The following is a 21,187-nucleotide window of genomic DNA, read 5'->3' as shown; positions in this document are numbered from 1 at the left end:
TTATAATATGTTTGTATCTTTTGTAGACTATTTCAAATTTTGGTTGAAGTCTATTGACAGTTTTAGTGATACCGAGTCTCCAGTAATAATTGTAGGCACTCATGCAGATAAATTATCAAAAGAAGTAAGTAAAAACTAAGGACACGATTTTCAATATGTGTTAATACCTGTAAGTAGTGGGAAACCTGTCTTCAATATTATTTTTTTTTTTATGATTTATAAGAATTATACCTAACTTAATTTACTTAAATACACGTTTTGTTATAATATTAATCAAAATAAACAACAGAACATAACTTGTGAAAAATCTGATTTTAAACCGAAATAAATTTACACTTTGAAATCGATTTTTATGATATTTTACGTTGAGATAAGGAATATAGCTTGAACAGCGTTTTTTGCTGTCTGAAAAAAAGGCTTAAGTTTTGGATGCGTAGAAAAATTGAAAAATGGTTAAGAACCATACCGTTGATAGATTTTGTTTTATTCAAAGCAATCTGTAACATTAAAATCGTGAAATAAACCCCTGCCCTTACTGCATTTTTTTCTTTTTGATATAATCACATACTTAAACAGTTTATTTTTACAGTTTGTTGGTGTGTTATTACTATTTTCTTCTAGGGAGGGGTTGAAATGTTTTTAGAAAGAAATGAAACCACGCTTGACCTTTGTAAATAATGATGAATAAATATTCATTTTGATAAATTGTGTTTTAAACGGTGATAAAAGAATCGGTTAAAAGTCTACTTTTTTCATATCAGATGTGAAAAGTAACCAGTCTGGAGAAGGGTGTTTATCAAACGAAAGAGAAATGACACATATTCATGACTTTTGTCGCTAATATATACATAGAAATACCTTTTGTAGGAAAAAAAATGATAGAAAGATCATAGTTTTGGGAATATTTATTTTGAAATCGTCATTTTGAACAATCTGAGTGTCGCATATTTAAAGTCTAGCTAGCTATCTAAAACGAATTTTAAATTTCAATTTTCTCTTTAAAAGGATTATTGATTTAAAAAGACCCACTTCTACCAAATGAATATTGTTACCATAATCATTGGTTTATACTTGGCAAATGAGATGTTTTTCGTCGGTTGACCTATTTTCTGTCCGTCAGGTCAAGTTATAACTTTGTTCGCTGGCTGTTCACTTCAGTTAAAACAGTCGTTTAAAAGTCTGTCAAGCAACCCTAGACCATCTTGTTCTTTTTTTTTCTAATCTCTCGTAATACATTCGTAACAGACACCAGATCCTGTGTGCCAAGTTAATTCGTTTTAAAAATATCGATTGAAACAAAAAATATTTAGCACTTTCAAATCAATTAAAGCAAAAAATCAAAATAACAAATTTCTTTACATTATTCTTTCTAAAAAAATCCACAATACTTTTAGGCCATATGCATTGTATTGATACATTTGCAATTTGCGTTTCTTTAATTTCATGTTTAACATATGTATGTCATTAATTTCTGAGTTTCAAACAATCAATAATAACTCTAACTCATGATTATTTAATAAAGAATAATTTAAGACATTCGTAAATTAAATATATACCTATCAATTCATCCTTTTCTACTTTTTCTTTATATTTTGTATTGCAGGAATGTCGCAAATTTCTTAAGAGTCTCAATGAACTCTTTGATAATTGGTCTCATTCTGGTCTTAGAAGACATCTTAATGAAGACCGAATGTATACAATAGGTTTTCCGGATTCAGGATCAGAATTGGAGGATTTAAAGGACCTAAAAAAATGCATTGCTAATATTGTGAATTGCCCTCGTTATTCGAAAGAAAATATTCGACCTGTCTGGGCATTATTTGAACATATATTAAATAAAATGAAAGAAACTGAAAAAGTAATTCCACGGAAAACATTATCAGATTACAGTGACCAATTAAGCACTGAGGAATTTAGGATAGACGAGTCAGAAATTTCTAAAATGTTGGTCTTTTTTCACAGAGTTGGTGTTCTGTTATACTTTGATAAAGATGGCTTGAAGGAAAAGATTATTCTTGATATCCAGTGGCTCCTTGATGCATTTAAGTGTATCATTGAATACCCTGTCAGACCAGAGGAAAACGATATGAAGCGTAGGCATTTTTGTCGCACTGGTGAATTAGACAGTGTAGAACTTGATAGAATTTGGCATATCCAGGGAAAAGATTATCTGAAGCACAAAACGACAATAATAGCATACATGCAACAGCTGGGATTATTGATGCAATTAAAAGAATTGCATTCCATTGACTCTACTGTGTATTATTTCCCTAGCATGAATAGTAAAAGGTTTGACAAGACTGGTGAGAACAATTCAAAGTCCTCTATTCTCTGCTTCAAGTTTGATGATGAAATGCAGCTTCAAATTAATATTTTTCATGGCATAGTTTTAAAATGTTCCAAACTAAATAATTGGTCCATATTGACCGAAGGAGCGAAGAATAACATTTGTCTTTACCAAAATGCAGCATGTTTCTCTTTCCAAAAACATGTTGTGGTTTTATGCAATTGCAATTTTGAAATTCGGGTGCAGGTCTGGGCATCGCCAAATATATATGATGGAAGACTACTTAAAAAGATAAAACATTCAGTGGAGGATATTATACACGATGACGACCTCTCTTATGAAATTGGTTACAAATGTCGAAAAGATGTGCTCAATATTGAAGAAGACGTATCATTTATTTCCCAGAGTATGTTTCCTGTCTCTAATCATTTATGTGAAATATGTGATATTGATAAGAAACATGTAGTGGATAATGATATATGCTGGGCAGGTGTAAATTATTTCAGTCATTCTTTTTAAAGTTCTGATGTCATTTAAATCTTAATTTACTTTCCAATTCTGGAAATAGGTTGCTTTAGTTTGTTGAAATGCTAGATAATTTTAAATATTTTTTAGGAACTTGAAATGAATGATGAAAATCAAGGTAAGTAACAATATTGATATCTTCTCTAGAAGTATTAGTTACAATTGTATATTTCATTTACATGTATGATATCAGACATATATTATAAACTAACTTCGAAATGTGAATGAAATGGTTTAATGTAACTAGCTACGAGACAAATAAATCAGAATGTAAACTTTGTTTTCGATTATGCGCACTGAAGCTAGTGTGGAAGCTGTTTATGGAATACGTTCTTATACACCTATCTGATCCTGAAAAAAAATGAAATCAACACATATCCAAACAAGAGCATCGCAAGGCGTGTTATCACCTTGTGACATGACATATCATGGAGGGGAATTGGGGGGGGGGGGTGCATACACGCAAGAAAGCCGAAATAAAGCCTATGCATTGGGCGGGGGATAACGCTTACATAAAATTAATACTTCTTCTAATATGTTAAGTTATTTAAAGGCAAATTTATATATAATTCATAATAAAGTTCGGCTGAAGATATCGCCTTATCTTCACAATGTTTTAGAAATACAAACAATTCTCAAATCGTAGATTTGTTTTTTTAACTTTCATTTTAGATACTAAAACATCAGTATTATAATGTCCCACATACAATCCCTGTCTTAAATGTTATTAGGGTATACATAGTGATAACTAAGAGATTAAGTGAATTTGATAGGTAGTATATATAAATTGAAATCAGTCAGTCTACGGTAACAATGTGTTTTGAAATGCTTTAATTACTTATGAAATTCAGTGTGCTTATTTGCAACAGTTTTGTTCAGATTAACTTTGTCCCTTAACACTGTATGCTTATAAACATTATACAATAAACATTTTCAGACGTTTTATTTATAATGTGTTTTCCAAGAAGCGGTTTAAAAGAAGCAGTTTAGCTTATTTACAAGTAAAAATGATGATTTTAGATTTGACATATATTTGATCTGTCAGTAAGACTGTAAAGGAAATTTTGAGTTAAGTAATTTAACGACAAATTTTGAGTTAAGTAATTTAACGACAGAGTAGTATGAACATATATCGTACAACACGTGCTTATAAATTTGTTACCAATTGTGTTTTTGTTGGTAAAAATGTTGTAGGTAACTATTTTGAAAATCAATAGACATTCAAGTGTACGATAAATGGTTCTGCATCTATAGCGTATTACAATATATCTCTCAGTAAAGAGTTATACATTTTGTTCAACGACTGTTTAGAAATTCATTATCATTCTTGAAATATCTTACAGAACATGTTTCAGAGACCGACCCCTTATCTCCTTTTAAGGCCATTTAACAAACGTATGATGTTTGAATGTTGTTCAGTGCATTATTACATGTGGAGTTTCTTTTTCTCTTCCATGCTGCCTATTAGAATATTTATCCTTTTTGAGATGTAGGTGATCAACGCAACGAGTTCATATTCCGTTAATGTCGAGAGAAAAGTTGAAAGTTTCTGTAAAAAGCAGATTTTGAAAATCAATAACAAGGGTAACTGAAACAAATAGATAAAAATACATTGGTTTGTAGTACGATTTAACAAAATCCGAATGATTCTAACTACCAAATAATAAGAATCTTAACAATTCCAAGAAAAACTGAACAAAAAAACCCCAAAAGGTTCAAGAACGACTTAAGAATTATCGAATTTTTGTTTTTGTTTTTTAAACTACTTTCTTAACAAAAAAAAAAAAACGCGGAATAAATATTTTGAAATAAACAATTTTTTAACCCCAATGTATTTGCAATGCAAAGAGAATCCGTGATTTGAAAATGAATTTCAGTTTTAACTTCAGCTTGTTTCTTGCTTGTGTTATTAATAACAAATTATCGTCAGGAAAGAGTTATCAATAAAATACTTTAGAGACATTATTTTCCCTAATTTTAAGAGTCGGTCCCTTTTTCTGAGCTGAACTAAACTTTTTTTTATTTCACAACGATTGATTAACAAATTATACAGCTTATATTAATATCTCTCGTTGGCAAGGATGTTAGCGCGAGGGGGGTCATTGGTGTAGAAAACAAGCCGGGGTACCCGGAGAGAACCCACGTGTTCAAGTGGGCAACCGCCATACACACTGTCGATCGCGGGTCGCAGCGCTGAAAGCGAGTGCATTGCCCACTACGCTACCTGGACACCTTTTTCTTGAAATCAAGTATAAGTTATCGTAAATATAAACATATTTAATCAACAACTGTACACGAATTATTTATCTGAAGAGATATCTAAATTATGAAAAGTTATATATATATAAAAATAATCACAACACCGAAATAAACTCAACTAGTTTCATTTTAAATCATCAGGAGTTTGAAAACATGTTGCTAAGTTGTGTAACTTAGCAACATGTTTTCAAACTCCTGATGATTTAAAATGAAACTAGTTGAGTTTATTTCGGTGTTGTGATTTTTTTCATATAATACTACGTGTGTGGATTTATACTATTTATTTTTGGAGTATATATATATATATATATATATGTGTGTGTGTGTGTTCATATCTTATAGAAAAAAATACTTTGCCGCTGTCCCTTGAGGATTACCCGTGTGACAAAAATAACATCATTTCACAATGGAGAGGGAAAGATGTACTATTTGGATCTAGAATTGGACTTCAAGGCACAAATACATATGGGTGTGTCGGGTTTCTGGTAAAATCGAACGTCGATTCTACTGTACCCGTCACTGGTTTTCTCACTACTGCACATAGTGTAATCAAAGAATATGAGGAATTGTACGACGCGAACTGTATGCTTTCAGAATATAAACAAAAACCTCATTGCATGATGGCCAAAGAGCCACAAGTTGTTGTTCAATATACCGATTTGAAATTTACAACCCCTGAGCCAGTGGGAGAAGTTGTCGAAGCATTCTGCGGAAACTATGTACCGCCTGGAAGCGACTGTGTCTTTGGAATGGATGCTGCTTTTGTAAAATCGTTCAATCCATACATGGGAGGTAAACAATTTAATGCTATGGTTTGGTTTGCGATTTTAATGACATGTTATGAAATTCCAATGCAATGTTATGAGATTTGTATGCTACCCTAAGAGAAATAGAAATGAAGAGCTTTATGATATGGTATGCTATGCTATGCTATGGTATGCTATGGAATTTGAACAAAAACGCTTCCATACACAGACGAGCTCCACACTTTTGGAAGTTAAATGATGAAAAGCCAAAGTAAACCACTAATCTGCAATGTGAGCATTTATTCTTCAAAAGAAAAACCATTTAAAACCCAGTTATAATCATGTATGTTATGCTATGATATGCTATGATATGATATGATATGGCGAATGAGATTCTATGAGATTGTATGATTATGTATAAGATTCCAATGCTATACTATGAGATTTTAATGCTATGCTATTATATGCTTTGGTGTATGTTGTAAAAGATATGCTAGATCTGACTGTACTTAATTATTGGGAAAAACAGTTTACAGATGAAATCAATTATACTATGACGGTTTTAGAAAAATAATATTTTTTTTCTTTCCTGAAGTTTTGCACTGCGCAGCACTATTAAGTTCTATTTTATAGTCGTCCTGACCAAAAGTAAGGAAAATAGTAACAATGGCATTACACAGAATATTAACTTATAAAAGACGCTAAAATAATACATGGTTTTATCTGTACGGACATATAATATATATTTTTAATAATTCAGCACTCTTAAGGTCGAATTTCTAATCGCACCGGCCAGAAAGTAAGGAATATGTCGAATATGAAATCAAAAAATAACAAGTCATCATCAATGCCCAAAAATGAAGAAATCGGTGATTGTTGTATGTACGAACACATTGAACTACGTAGGTCAATCAAAAATGGAAACAAAGTTAACATAACTATGTTATTTAACGTCATAATATTACCTAATAAAGTAGACATAATTTAGCAATTTACTTGGGGTTTACTTACTCAGGTTTTACTTTTTGAAAATTTGGGTCCACTCGGGGTTTACTTTTGGTTTACTCGGGGTTTACTTTGAAATTGCTTTTGAGGTCAACTGTGTGCACTGAAGTGTGAAGCATTCCCGTCTTTTATCTTACCACCCTACTGCCTGTAATTCCTACCCTTTGAATATTCCGAACACACAGTTAGCGTTAAAAGTGGTTGTAGAGAGCGGCGGATTAATCAATTTTACTAATTTATTTAACACATGTAAAACGTATTACAATCTACAGACACATTTTTTTTTTACAGTTAATCACTTTTATTATGGTTGTTGTTATACAGCTGGAAATTATTTTTAAAGGATTTTTAAATATTTTCCCCCTAGTGTTTTAATGTACAAAGATGTGTCTGACATCGGGAAGCTTATCTTAATCGATTTTCTAAACGAGCTTCAACTCATATATAAGAATGTTTTTTACAATTTTGAGTTAAATTGAAAGAAATGTTGGTTTTTTTTAAAGTTCTGCTGATTTGTTGAAATTATACTTATTCATTTAATGAAAACCAATAAACAGAGTAAAGATAATTAGATGTTTAAGGTAAATTCAATTTTCAATTGATTTTCTGTTGGTGTTGTTTTCGGTAAAACAGCTTTGCTGATGCTACATTTCTGTACGTTAAAATGTAGCTTTGTAGGAATAGGTTATAAGGAAGAAGAACATGCTTTTGAAATTTTACACACAAAAAATGTTATCCCCGAGGTTATTTCTTCTTCGAAAGACAGATATTTGTCTTGCTTAGTTGACCGAATGGTTAGAGCCGATCACTGCAAGGAGAGTGCGTCCCATAGGTCATGAGTTCAAGTCTGGCCGGGGTGGAGGTTTAGCTCCAATTTATTAATTGTCATTACTTAAATAAAACCTTTATATAGATTTTTTTTTTTAAGCTTAACAACTATTTTGAGTTGGTCAGACATGACTTTATGTTAGCGTTATTTAAAAATTATTCAAACCTATACACTGTTTCATTATTCAATTTTTTAGTTTTGATTTTTTATTGATAAATTGACTTTTCCAATGATTGTAGAAATTCGTCCAATATCGACTGCAGATGATTCCACTCTCACGTTTGATGGAACCACAGTCGTCATCAAAAGAAACAAACTTACTGGGAACACATATGGGGTGTTAATAAGCGACAAATTGAGCGCCATTGTTCAGAGTTCAGAGAAAGCAGAAGGTTTTTTTTTCTTCGACAACTGCTTTGGAGTTCGTAGTATGAATAAAGACAAACCCTTTTTCAGTAAAGGAGAATCTGGATCTGCTGTGTATGTAAAAGGAAAAAATAATATCTTGATGCCTCTTGGAATTGCATTCGCTTGTCAAGCAGATGGAGTGACGTACGTATGTAGGATAGACAAAATAATTCAAGCTTTTAATGTATCAATATATCAGGTGGAAGATGAAGAAGATATGGAAACGGAGGAGTATTCATAGGAATTAGCTGTACCATTCATTCAGTACCATTCAGTCAGCTAAATGTCAACTGAAGGGCAAGGCTATGTCATTCAGTTATATTAAGTTATCTTACCTTTATTTTTTTTAGTTAAGAATACTTTTATGTATACATTGCATTTAAAGAACTGGGCACGGTAAACAGCAAAATCGGCCTAGTTTTCAAAGTTGATGAAATTTTAAGTAAAATGTATATATAAAAACATGTATAAGTATTTGTATTTAAATATGTGTAATAAATTGAAAAGACTTTAAGAAAATTAATTTACCTGATGACTTTACACATGACTTTATACGTGGCGTTACAGTTCGCATCGTCCCATTGTCCAAGTTGTTTAAACTAATTGTTGTTGAAACAGTTCTGATCGCCCCTCAAAAAACAATATACAGTGGTATGTTCAACGTTATTGTTGACAAGCCAATCGTTTTAAATAGTTCGTGTAACGTGGGTGATCGTTCGTGTAACGTAAATAAAAACCAGAGTTGTATTTTTATTGAATCCGTTATTGTCGTGTGATATTTGATTTCGGGTTACAAATCGTACACGGAATGTGTATCTGCATAAATATTTATTCCACTTGTATGTAAAATAATTCTTTTCTAATGCATCATTTTCCTCTATACAGAAAGAAATGTTTCATGATATATTTAATATCAACTTTAAACAAGAGTTGGATATTTATAATTGTTACCAAAAAAAATTCCATTTGTACATGTTCTTTTTCGAATTATGCCCATGTCAGTTTATTCGTGAAGATCGTTTAGAAATGATTATGATGGGCATCGTTTATTCTTTCCTATCGTGTATCAATCGTATCCTATCGTGAGGGTATACTGATCTATCGTGAGGTAATCCTATCCTGTCGTGCGTGTATACTGTTATATCGTGCGTTAATCCTATCATATATCGTGTATTAATCCTATTCTATCGTTTATCTTGTAAAAAATAACGTTGCAGGTACTGTACTTGTATCTCGCGTAAATAAGCGTGCGTAGGGGAATCGGATAACATAAACATCAATTCTATGTAAATATTTTTCTGTAGTTAATGCATTATCTTCATTTTTAGCTCACCTGAGCTCAAATTTCAAGTGAGCTATTCTGATCACATTTTGTCTGTCGTTCGTCTGTCTGTCCGTCTGTAAAGTGTTCACATTTTCAACATCTTCTCAAGAACCACCGGGCCAATTTCAACCAAACTTGGCAGAACGCATACTTAGCTTAAGGGGATTCAAAGTTGTGAAAATTAAGGACCATGCCCTTTTGCAAAGGGAGATAATTAGGAATTTATGGAAATTTCGAGAAATTTTCAAAAATCTTCTCCTCATGAACCATAAGACCAAGAAAGCTGAAACTTATGTGAAAGCATACTCAGGTAGTGCAGATACAGAGTTGTGAAAATCATGACCCCCGGGGTAAGTTGGGGCCACAAGGGGGGGGGGGGTTAAAGTTTAACATAGGAATATATAAAGCAAATATTTAAAAATCTTCTCCTCAGAAACTAATCGGCCAGGAAAGCTGAAACTTGTCTGGAAGCATCCTTATGTAGTGTAGATTCAAAGTTGTGAAAATCATGACCCCCTGGGTAGGGTCAGGCCACAATGGGGGGTCGAAGTTTAACATAGGAATATAGAGTAAATCTTTAAAAATCTTTTTCTAAGAAACTAATCAGCCAGGAAAGCTGACACTTGTGAGAAAACAGGTAGTGTAGATACAAAGTTGTGAAAATCATGACCCCCGGGAGTAGGGTGGGGCCACAATGGGGGGGGGGTCGAAATTTTACATAGGAATATACAGAGTAAATCTTTAAAAATCTTCTTCTCATGAACCTTAAGGCCAGGAAACCTGAAACTTGTGTGGAAGCATCCTCAGCGCGGGGGTGTTAAGGAAGCATATGGATTCTGAGTTACATGTAATTTCGTGATATCACAAATCTTAGTTATTATGTACATATTCAAATATCTCAGCAACGAAACGTAGACCAATAGCAAATAAAAATACTGAAGTCAATTTTTTTTCAGAAATTAGTTTGTACAGTGCTGCTATCGTGAAAGTTGACAAAACTATCCTATCCTATCCTATATCCTGTATCCTGCATCCTATCCTGCAAAAAAGCTCTATCCTATCCTATCCTATCCCATACTTTCAAAATATAGGAATGCAAGTTAAATGAAACGAAATTTAAGAATAAAATGATTTTATCAATTAATGTAGTACTCAAAATGAATAATTAAATCTAAAAACCGAATATTCATCGAGCGGGATAATTTACTTACCTGTGCTCGGGTAAAATTAAATCGTACGCGGGATGGACACAATAACGTAAACAAACAGGTAAGCGATTCGATTTTTGATTCAATTATATGTATGCATAAAAAACAGATAAATAACTTCGATGCACTTATTGAGAAACTGTTTAGTCACATATTTTTATCAAATTATTTTCTTATCACATATAACTGAGCGTAATTCTCGTTATTCGAGCGATTCGTTCGGCGATAAATGTAAACACGATCTGGAAATAAATTATTTCTTTGGGAAGTTTACATCATTTATAGTTAAACCACTCGGAGTTATATTTAAAGTATGAATTCTTAAACATTTATAGCTAGCTAACATTTATTAAGTCGATATGTTCAGGTTAATATCGGACAGAAATATGCGTCCCTGTTGCATGTATTGGGCATCCAAGAAATTATATGAAACGTGAAGCAATGTCTGTTTCTTGTATACATGTTTATCTTTTAAAATGCCAAATTGGTCGTTTATAAATTAAAGCTTTTATTAATTTGCAGAATTTAAATGAAGTAAATACAGAAATCTATTTCTGACGTTGTCAAATGTTGCATCGAATTCTCGCAGTAACTCCGTACTTGCGTACGAATTGACAAAGATGTAGCGCCGACATTTTAGCGCGCATTAATGTTATGCACCGCGTTCTTGATATAATAATTATATTTAAATGGTTTAACTTGTAAAACGTATTAAATTGACATTGAAAATACATTGTTTAGCCAATTTTCGTTTCGCAAAATAACTCTGAAATTTATACTCGAATCTGATTGGCTACAGGATGCAGGATAGGATAGGATAGGATAGGATAGAACTTAACTTTTATATTTCTATCATGTATCGTGCATCCTGCATCCTATCCTATCCTATCCTTGTCAACTTTCAGGATAGCAGCACTGTATTACGTAGATTTATACATTGATGACATCATGATTAAAAGTTGAATGCCGTGTGAATTTGATCGGAAAGCATTGTAAACATATTCAAAACATAACTAATCTAAGAACTCTAATAAAATATTGTGGTGTGATTTATTGAGAATGGGACATAAAAATACTAGGAGAGATGTTAGTTTTATCAATCATTCGCTAAAAGGTATGTAAATTTGCTTTTATTTCTCGGCCAGGCTTTCCTCTGTCGTTGTTTACGATATAAAAATCCGACTAGAACAACACTACCCCGCATAAATTGAACTTTGAATTTTATATGTATCGTTAGTTTGATCAATGCTTAAAATGAAAAGTGCTGCTAGAATCCCATGTTGTGTGTTGTTTTGATGCAACTTGCCGTTTTCCGTGCAAACTTTATAAAAGTTGGGAAGGTTTTACGAGAACTGGATGAATAACTATTGAATTAAGAAAAACATAGGATTCTAGCAGCAGTTTTGATTAAACTGAGATGATTTGCCTTCACTTGGTATGTTTATTTTATTTTGGAAACCGCGGGGTAGTGTTGTTCTATCTCATTTTATGTTAAGGAATATACGTAAGCTATTTATAGTTGTCACGTGATAATGCACCAATGTGGCAGTAATGTACTACCCGATTTTATTGCACTTACATCTATTTCAAAGGATAATACTAAGTTTTTGATCGTATTCAAAATAGTTATTTAATTTCACGATTTTAAATATAACAGTCAAAATAAGACGCTAAATTGCCCATATGCTTCCTTAACACCCCCGCGAGGTAGTGTAGATTCAAAGTGAAAATAATGATCCCCAGGGGTAGGGTGGGGCAACAATGGGGGGGGGGGGCTATTTAAGTTTTACATAGGAATATATAGGGTTAATCTTTAAAAATTTTCTTCTCAGAAACTAATCAGCCAGATGATTCTTTATAATTGTTAAGACTTTGGCCCCAGGACAATTCTTTGGCCTCACAAGAAGGTTCAGAGTTTGATGTAGGTTTAAATCCCAAATATAAACTATTGTTAAGGATCTTTTTGAGAACTGCAATACTCAACATATGAAATGACTATAAAATCATCCTGTTAGAAAAGGGACTAATGATTATAAATATAAGAATATCCAGGGGGAAAATGGATTTTATTTATACAGGATCTACATATATTATTGTACATTATCCAGATAGTTTGTATTATGACTCCATTAAGCTGATTTTATATCCATTGTTCCTCGGGTGAGCGATGTAGCCCATGGGCCTTTTGTTTTACACCTAATTTTCTTTGACATATGATATAAGTTAATATTCGTAATGGAAACAAAAAATATTTTGTGTTCGAATTCTATATTAATGTAATATTGTTTACTCATAAAAAAGGCAAACAGCGCATAGCTACTGTACATGCCGCTTTTCAATAAAACACAAGCATATTTTAGTACAAGTTAAAGCAACTCCTTTCATTAATCTTAAAAATTAATTTTGATTTATCGTGTTTAATGATGTAGAATCATTCGTCTGCGTGTTTAATCGTTATCGTTCGTGTATCGTAATAATTCAGGAAGTTAATGATCGTTCGAGTATCGTGCGATCGTTCGTGTATCGTGCGTGTCGTTTGTCAACAATAACGTTGCTACTACTGTATATAACTGTATACATCATCACCTATATAGTTTGGATTTTCTCACCTTCGGACGTGTTACATGTACGCAAGTTTTGCCTGCACCTTTGTCAACGCTTGATGTTCACAATTAGTGTGTAACAAATTAGCCCTTGTTATTGCGTGGACCCTGAGGTCCACGCAGAAAATATATAAGCGAGGTTAAACCGGATGCTATGGGGAAAATTCAGCCTGCGCATGAGCTAGCCTGGTTCCTGTGCGTAATGGGTATAGCTCAGGGAACCAGGCAAGCACATGTTTATCTGAATCGGGATCGGGATTCCATGATATATGCACATATTAGTTCAAAGGCGCTGTAATTGTAAAGTTGTCGGTAAACACTACAGAAACAAAGTATTCTTTTTAAAGAAATAATCGGCATGTGATAAACTGTCAGTATTAGGTTATGTTATGCCGAAACTACAGAATGCATCAAATAGCATAATTTATAATGTTTTGTTGTTTTCCGAATACACATGTAGCTAACTTTACTTTTATAGAAGGCAAGGCTAGAGTACTTCCCGATTAAAATTATTTAAGCATTTAAGTATGATTGAATAATTATGTGACTGTATATAGTAGATGATTGAATAATTATGTCACTGTATAAAAGTTTAAATCTCAAGAAAGATGCATCAAAATATGAAATTGATTTACACATTTAGCTGTCACTGCATAACGTAGTTACATGTAACAAAGTAGTGCGAAACGTAATGTGCGCAAAAATTAGAATTTGCCAAATGCCTGATACTATACATGCAATCTTCATAAATATAGATCATAATTATTTTAGAAGTATGAACCCTTTAAATTCTGAGATTAAAAGTCAACTACAGATATATATACGTAATAAAACGTACAAATTTAGTGGTTAAAAGCAGGGGGCTAGAGTCGGTGGAATCTGTGATAATTTTAAGGCTTTCACGTTTTCGTTGGAAACACATGCAAATGGTCCACGTATTGCAGTCCTTTTTTAAAGGACAGCAACTTGTCTATATTTATATAACCGAACACTGGTGATTGGACTTTATATTTTGCGTATTCTATAACTTTGACTATACTGATTGTACGTTATATATTATTCTCTGGACTATTGTGATTTGACTTTAATATTTAATTTCAGAATCAGTTTCCAATGCTTTTGTAAAGTAAATATCTTTATTTGGTGTATATTCCATGTTAATTGAATCACGAATAGTATGTGTCCATCAAAGACTATATTGCTTTAAAGGAAAGTCAGAGAGAGCCAACAGCTGCCATGTTTACATATTGCTGTGGTGTATTGTTTTAATGTAATGTTCCTTTGATGATGGTAATACAATTCTTGCTGGTCAGTCTGTTTCCAATTTGAACATTATGTTTCCAGATTGGTACACAAATACCCTAAGGTGGTTAAGTTTAATGTAAACTAAACAATTAGACGAGAATGTATACATAAATCTGCTAATTGAAGTCAATAAGACCTTTGCTTAATTCATGTAGATGACAATAATTGGTCACGATACAGTGACCCTCCACCCTAATAAATATTTGTCGCAATCTTGGTTGACCCTAAGCACACTGATTAGTAGCGGGTTCTTGACTGACCAGCTTGACGACATCATGGAGCATCGTAGTAACAAAGTAACAAGCTGGTGGCGCCTTATGACGGGGATTTTTAACAACCAATGAACACTCGTTTTACTTTGCTAGTTGTTTTTCCCCCAATAGCTTAAAACTACCAATTTCTCGCAAGTTAAGTTAAATCTGACACTCTCTCGAACCGGCAACATCTCTCTCTGACTTCCCCGAATTGGGACTGTGTATTTAGTTTGCTTTTTGTCAAATAAAACCACTATACATTCATTTAAGACTTTTTCTTAACGTGTATGTACACTAGTTACGTAATATTCGCGTGGTAGTGTTATACGTGTACAGACTGAGACGAACGGCAAAGTGTAAATGGAATCAATAAATAGTCATTTTTATCTTAAACATAATAAAACATAGGTAATCACAAAATACAAAGCTCACAGAGACGAGGCATTACCTTTAAGAGACCACCTTTATCATATCATATGAATAATAATCTTGGATAGTGTATTGTGGGTTGACACAATATCGTCTATCTTATTTTCAGAATTGTTGGATTATCATATGTTTATCTCAACTGGTATTGTAAGAATCAATATAAGTCAATACAGTAACATTAAATATGATATTGCATCCTATGATGCTATACAATATTTAGTCATATTAAGGATTACGTTTACATGTACTCAGGGGCGAAAAAAAATTCACTAATGGGAAGGAAAAACTACTTATTCTACATTATAGCCCCACTATTGTGGTGCTATTTGTCACTTTCAAATAACTAGGTCGATGACCTACTAGTGCCCTTTGAATGTTTTCCGAAAAAATTGTCCAAATTTGTCAAAATATTTCACCATTTTCAAAGTTTTCTTTATTTTGTAAATATTAATAATAATAAAACAATGTGTAGGTTGGGAAATGATAAAATACGAATAGCTTTACTAATTTTATATTTGACTGAATCGTTTTAAGCTCATATTTTAAGTTTAATTTAGTCCGAATTTCTTCTGTCAATTTCCACGGTTGTACCCATTTTTGATCGAGTTTTACAAAAAACTGATAGGAACTCCGAACCATTAATTGCCTAAAACTGTTTTTGTTGTCTGTATTATGTTGACATTAACATTATATAAGGTTAATGATCAAAATTTCTAGATATTTTAGCTTGAATCGATTTTATGTATTTAAAAAAAAATTCCAATCGCCTGCCAGCCAGTGATATAAATTTATAGACTAGTAAATACAACCATACAATATGTAAAATGATATGAAAAAACATATAGAAACCTACCTTTTGGAATTAAAATGCAACATAAAAGTTTTTAAGAGAATAAAGAAAATGAAAAAATTAGTCCGAATTTCCTCTTTTCTAATAGTATTCTACCTTTGTCGGAGCATATCTTCCTCAAATAAACACATCATGGATATCAATATCGATATTTGGTAATAACGTTGTTATTTTGTGTTTTTAAAATAACTTTGGACTTCAGATATTGAAGTTTGTAAAAAATATTTTTTTGAAATCTCAAACCCTGAGTAAACGTAATCGTTAAATATCATATGATAAATAATATTCTGCATTATATAATAAAACAATGTGATAATGTTACATAAGACGGTGTATATTATATTGTATTGCATCACTGAATATGATACAGCATTGTATAGTGTTATAGGCTATTGTATTTGGTAAAATCAGCACATAAAGTACCGATCAGGCCCAACCTAACAGAAAGTAAACCCTAACTAAACTCTGGGTTTACTTTCTGGGTTTACTAGAGTGGACCCAGAGTAAACCCAGAGTAAACCCCAAGTGGACACAGATAGTAAACCCCGATCAGAAGTATACTCTAATAGCAGACGCTACATGTGTATTCAGAATATACAAGGAGGCGGGAATTATAGGCAGTAGGATGATAAGATAAAATACAGGTCCGCTTCACACTTCAGTGCGTATAGTTCACTCCAAAATCAATTCTCGAGTAAACCCAAAGTAAACCATGAGTAAACCCAAAGTAAACCAGGAGTAAACCCAAAGTAAACCCCGAATGGACCCAAATTTTCAAAAAGTAAACCCAAATAAAACCCAGAAAGTAAACCCGGGGTTTACTCTGGTGTTAAGTTGGGTCTTATCGGTACTGTATCATAATAAAGAATCATATGGTTAAATATAATATCAAATGATACACCACGTTCAGAGTTGGGGTCAATTACTTTTAAAAGTAATTAATTACTTTCAAATACATTGACAGTTTTATCAATTCTTGCAATTACAATTACATTGATTTTTTAAAATGTAATTAATTACTCTCAATTACTTTGATGAATGTAATTAATTACATTTCAAATACATTAGTTTTATTCTTTTAAATTTTGAGAACATATACATATATTAACAACATTAAGATATACAGAACTTTATGTACGGTTATGTTTTGAAAGGTTGTACAGTTCAGTTCAGATCAGATTACATGAACATTTCTAGAAAAATTTTCTTTAAACATTAAATTAATTAAGTACCATTGAGTTCATATTTTGTTCTGAATAATATTTTCTCTATAGTGAATTAATTTTTATTAACATATTAAAACTATGTTTATTCAGAAAGTACACCTTCCGGCAGTACAGCATACCAGTTTATATATAATAATTGCTATAATTCACAAGAAAGAGATATTTCGACTCCCTTAAGTCTAAAATCAATGGGAGTTCTTGGGTATTAGAGGAGTTCATACCTCCACAAAATCAGATCTTTACCTTGCCTATTGCCCTGGGCAGTGTGTTATGCTGTATAAACATATGAAACATTATGTGACATTAAATTATTGTATAAACAAAAGTCCATGCCAAACATGTATAAAATCTAATTATCATTATAAGACACCTATTTTATATTTTAAACTTGGAAAAAAAATAATTGAGATGTAATTGAAAAGTAATTGAAAATACACATTATTTTTGAAATGTATTTAAATACATTCAATTACTTATAATTGGAGACAGACTCAATTACAAATTACTTTCAATTACTTTGAAAAATGTAATTACACTCAATTACAAATACTTTTTTCAATTACCCCATCCCTGGTCACGTTGTTGTAACATGATCTATTGTATCAATCATAGTATGGATGATATATAATATATAATTTTATCACATGATATTGTGTCATATGAAATGATGCATTGTTGTATTAAATCATATTGTACCATTTGATACAATATCTTATTATGTAATCATATAAAAGATTATCACATAAAAAAATTGGGACACAATATCATATGATAATATAGTGTGCCATAAAATATAATATCATGATATGTATCAAATATCAGGCTTAAGGCGAATTACATTCTAAATTAATGCATTACATTACCATAACTTCAGGAATTAGGGCATTGAATTACCATTACTTAATTTTCTTAAAGTAATGCATTTCATTACTATTACATAAATAAAGTAATGCATGACTAGAACCATTACTTTGTGAAAAGTTATTTAGTTTTAAAAAGTAATTTAAAAGCAAAATAAAGAGTTTTTGTGAATGTTACAAAAATGAAACATGCTTGAACATATTCATAGGTTCATGTTCACTATCAGGTTTAATTTAAGCTTATGAAAGAAAAACAAAGACGGAGTTTAATTGCGTATTTTTAAAACCGCAATGTATTATTGTGTGTCAATGTAAATAGAATTACATGTGTACTTGTATAAGGTTTTCTTTTTTTATGTCAGTTTTGTTTCAATTGTCAATGTAAAAATATTTTTTTTAAAGTCTTTTTTCGTATATGTAACTCAAATGCTTATAAACTTGAGTACTCTAATAAAGATACATTTTATATAATATAATATTGTTTTATTTGTTATAATCTTTGCTTTTGAAGATATTATTATTAAATTCTTATTATATAACTTATTGATTACTTTTAATGATAATGCATATATATATCAATACATATTTTTTTTTATATAATCCGGGGCGGCTCCTTGCACATTGAAAATGTTACTGTCACGAAAACTATGAAGTTTTTTTTAACGCACATTCATTTTTTCTGAATAAATCATATCTTAGTCTAGTAAAGAACTGATTTTATAAAGTACAAGTGCAATTCAAAGAATGATTTTAAAATCATTCATTATCAATCAGTAAGTACAAAGAACATGGCATTTTAAAAATGTATGGTGCCAATATATGCGCATAGGATTCCTGTGCATGCTATATGAAAAAATAAATTTTGCCAAAAGTCGATCTTTATTTTTCTCATTTGGCTTTAACTTCTTAATTCTTCTGTACGTTTACACACAATTTTCACTTAAGTGATTGCATATCAATGGTTATCGTATTTTACTTTGATTCGTTTTTAATTCGTCATGGCTTGCTTAAATCTATGTAGCTTTACTATTTTTTTAATCCGTAATAATTTAAAATACTTTCTTTCATATTTACTGATCTTGTTCCTTAGTACATTATTACACCTAGTTGTGTCTTAATTAAAAATGTAAGTTTTGCAATCAAATCGTTTAAATGAAAACTCGCATTTTTAAGCTAAGCAGTAGTGTGTTTGCTGCAATTACCCCCCCCCCCCGTTCCGGTTTATGGAAATACGCAGCAAGCTTAGTAAAATTGCGGGATGTTTCGCTCTTAGAGAGACAATTCGAGCCGATTATTTTGCTCTTACGTGTATCAATAAAAGAAACAATGAGATACAATGAGTTCACCAAGTTCTAAAATAGTATATATCCTTATAATAATAATAATAATTTTAGCAAGCTTGGCATGGATCTCGAGAGTCTGAAAATTAGCATAGACACCTACAAAACTAAATGGGGACTACATCTTGAAAGGAATTTACATGTGCATGTTCATTTCAATAAATTCGTAAATGTGTTTGAATTAAAATTGAAGTTAACAAAATTAATATTTATTAAGTCAAAATATGAATGCGATATACTTTATTTTGAATTCAATTAAATTTGTCCAGGATCGAAACGTATGTTTCTTTTATCCCACGCTTATTGCTATAATTAAAACTCTTAACATCGTTAATTTTGTTTACTTTTTATGTGTAAATCAATATGTAACGTTGCTTATATTGTATATTTTTTTATATTTTACGCGAGCACTTATTACGCATTGTTTTGTGTTACATTGCAAGAATTCAAAATCATAGAAATAGCGAGCACCAATAATTTATATAAAGTTAACTGACAACAGTTTACTGCATGTATGAAAAATTGAAGCGTAGTGGAAAAAAGGCGGTCCCATTTTAATGGGAGTGATATGGAAATGAAAACGTGCAAAGGTATCGAATCGTGAACCTTGATTAATTTACCCCTCCACTCACACTTCTTTTACTGAAATCTCAAAACAAGCACTAAAGCTTAAGACTTTGTTCTCTCGTAGTATTTTCTTAATATTTTTGATGCATGCACTCACTATTTTTGTCAAGGCCAAATTGTTCAAGTTCCTGAAGCAATACATTATATGATCTTGTCAAAGAATAAAATCGGGCACAAGTTAGATGCTCATAGGTTTAATGAAAACTATAGTTTACGTCTAAATTTAATTACATGTAAAATGCTATGAATCAAAATTTGTACACATGTTAATACAATGAGTTGGCTCATTTGTTCCATGGTTTTTTTTTTTGTCTACTTGTGAACAAATACACACGTTAATACAATGAGTTAAATGTAGCTCAATTTGTAACACGGGGTATTTGTCGACACATGAATAATTGTATATGTAGCTCAAATGCCACAGAGTTTTTAAATAAGCAGCACAATAACTTTTCTAAAATGAAAAAAAAAATTCTTTCATGTTTTTAAGCGTTCTCTAAAATTACTAGTTTCTTATCTGCCGGAATGCATTTACATGTATTATAAAACGAACTGAGCGGGTTATATTCTGATTGCTATTTACATATTACATGTATATTAGATATTGTACGCACAATTTACATGTATTTACCCTTTGTCATTTAGGATTTTTTTCCAAAGAAGTGGGTCGATTCCCCTCCCCCTCCCCAAAAAATGTATATTTATATAAAAAATCAGGCTCCCAAAACTTTTGGACAGCTAATTTTATTGGAAAAAAAATTAAATCGATTATAAATAGATATTGTTAAATATTTTGCACGAACTTGTAATCAATGCTAGCTTTAACTAATCTAAACCAGTACATGTACATCGCTAGCCTGCATACGTAATTAAAATATTAGACCACTAATAGGTTTTGCAAACCTAATTTCAGAAGTGAATTTGGCTTTTAAAAATTCTTAATATCATTATATATGTACGCTGTTTTGAACACATTTTGATAACACAGAGAAAGTAGCCGATTAAATGTTTTATCTTTTCTTTACAATTTTGTAGCACTAAAACTAATGAAGAGTTGAAAAAAATATTGTATTTCAATTTTTATTCTGAATGATCGAATCGG

At 31.5% G+C, this 21,187-nt stretch overlaps 1 protein-coding gene across 3 annotated transcripts in view; it reads left to right on the top strand.

Moving 5' to 3' along the window:
* The window catches only part of LOC128169406 (uncharacterized), a 127,546-nt gene that overhangs the window by 27,856 nt on the left and 78,503 nt on the right, over positions 1 to 21,187 (top strand). The window contains exons 10-14 of one of the 3 annotated variants that reach the window (XR_008241532.1): positions 27 to 124; positions 1,604 to 2,693; positions 2,903 to 2,930; positions 5,414 to 5,863; positions 7,891 to 10,348. The exons of 1 other annotated variant lie outside the window; for it this stretch is intronic. Coding sequence is in view for 1 of the 2 variants with exons in the window: in XM_052835557.1 (XP_052691517.1) it covers positions 27 to 139 (113 nt within the window). In the remaining variant the exon portion in view is untranslated. Of the gene's footprint in view, positions 1 to 26; positions 140 to 1,603; positions 2,694 to 2,902; positions 2,931 to 5,413; positions 5,864 to 7,890; positions 10,349 to 21,187 lie in introns of those variants that run through there. One more of the 3 variants, XM_052835557.1, reaches the window with a different exon arrangement.

The sequence above is a fragment of the Crassostrea angulata genome, unplaced genomic scaffold (genome assembly GCF_025612915.1).
Source record: "Crassostrea angulata isolate pt1a10 unplaced genomic scaffold, ASM2561291v2 HiC_scaffold_127, whole genome shotgun sequence".
In the NCBI taxonomy this organism is placed as follows: domain Eukaryota; kingdom Metazoa; phylum Mollusca; class Bivalvia; order Ostreida; family Ostreidae; genus Magallana; species Magallana angulata.
This window is presented reverse-complemented; position numbering and strand designations above follow the sequence as displayed.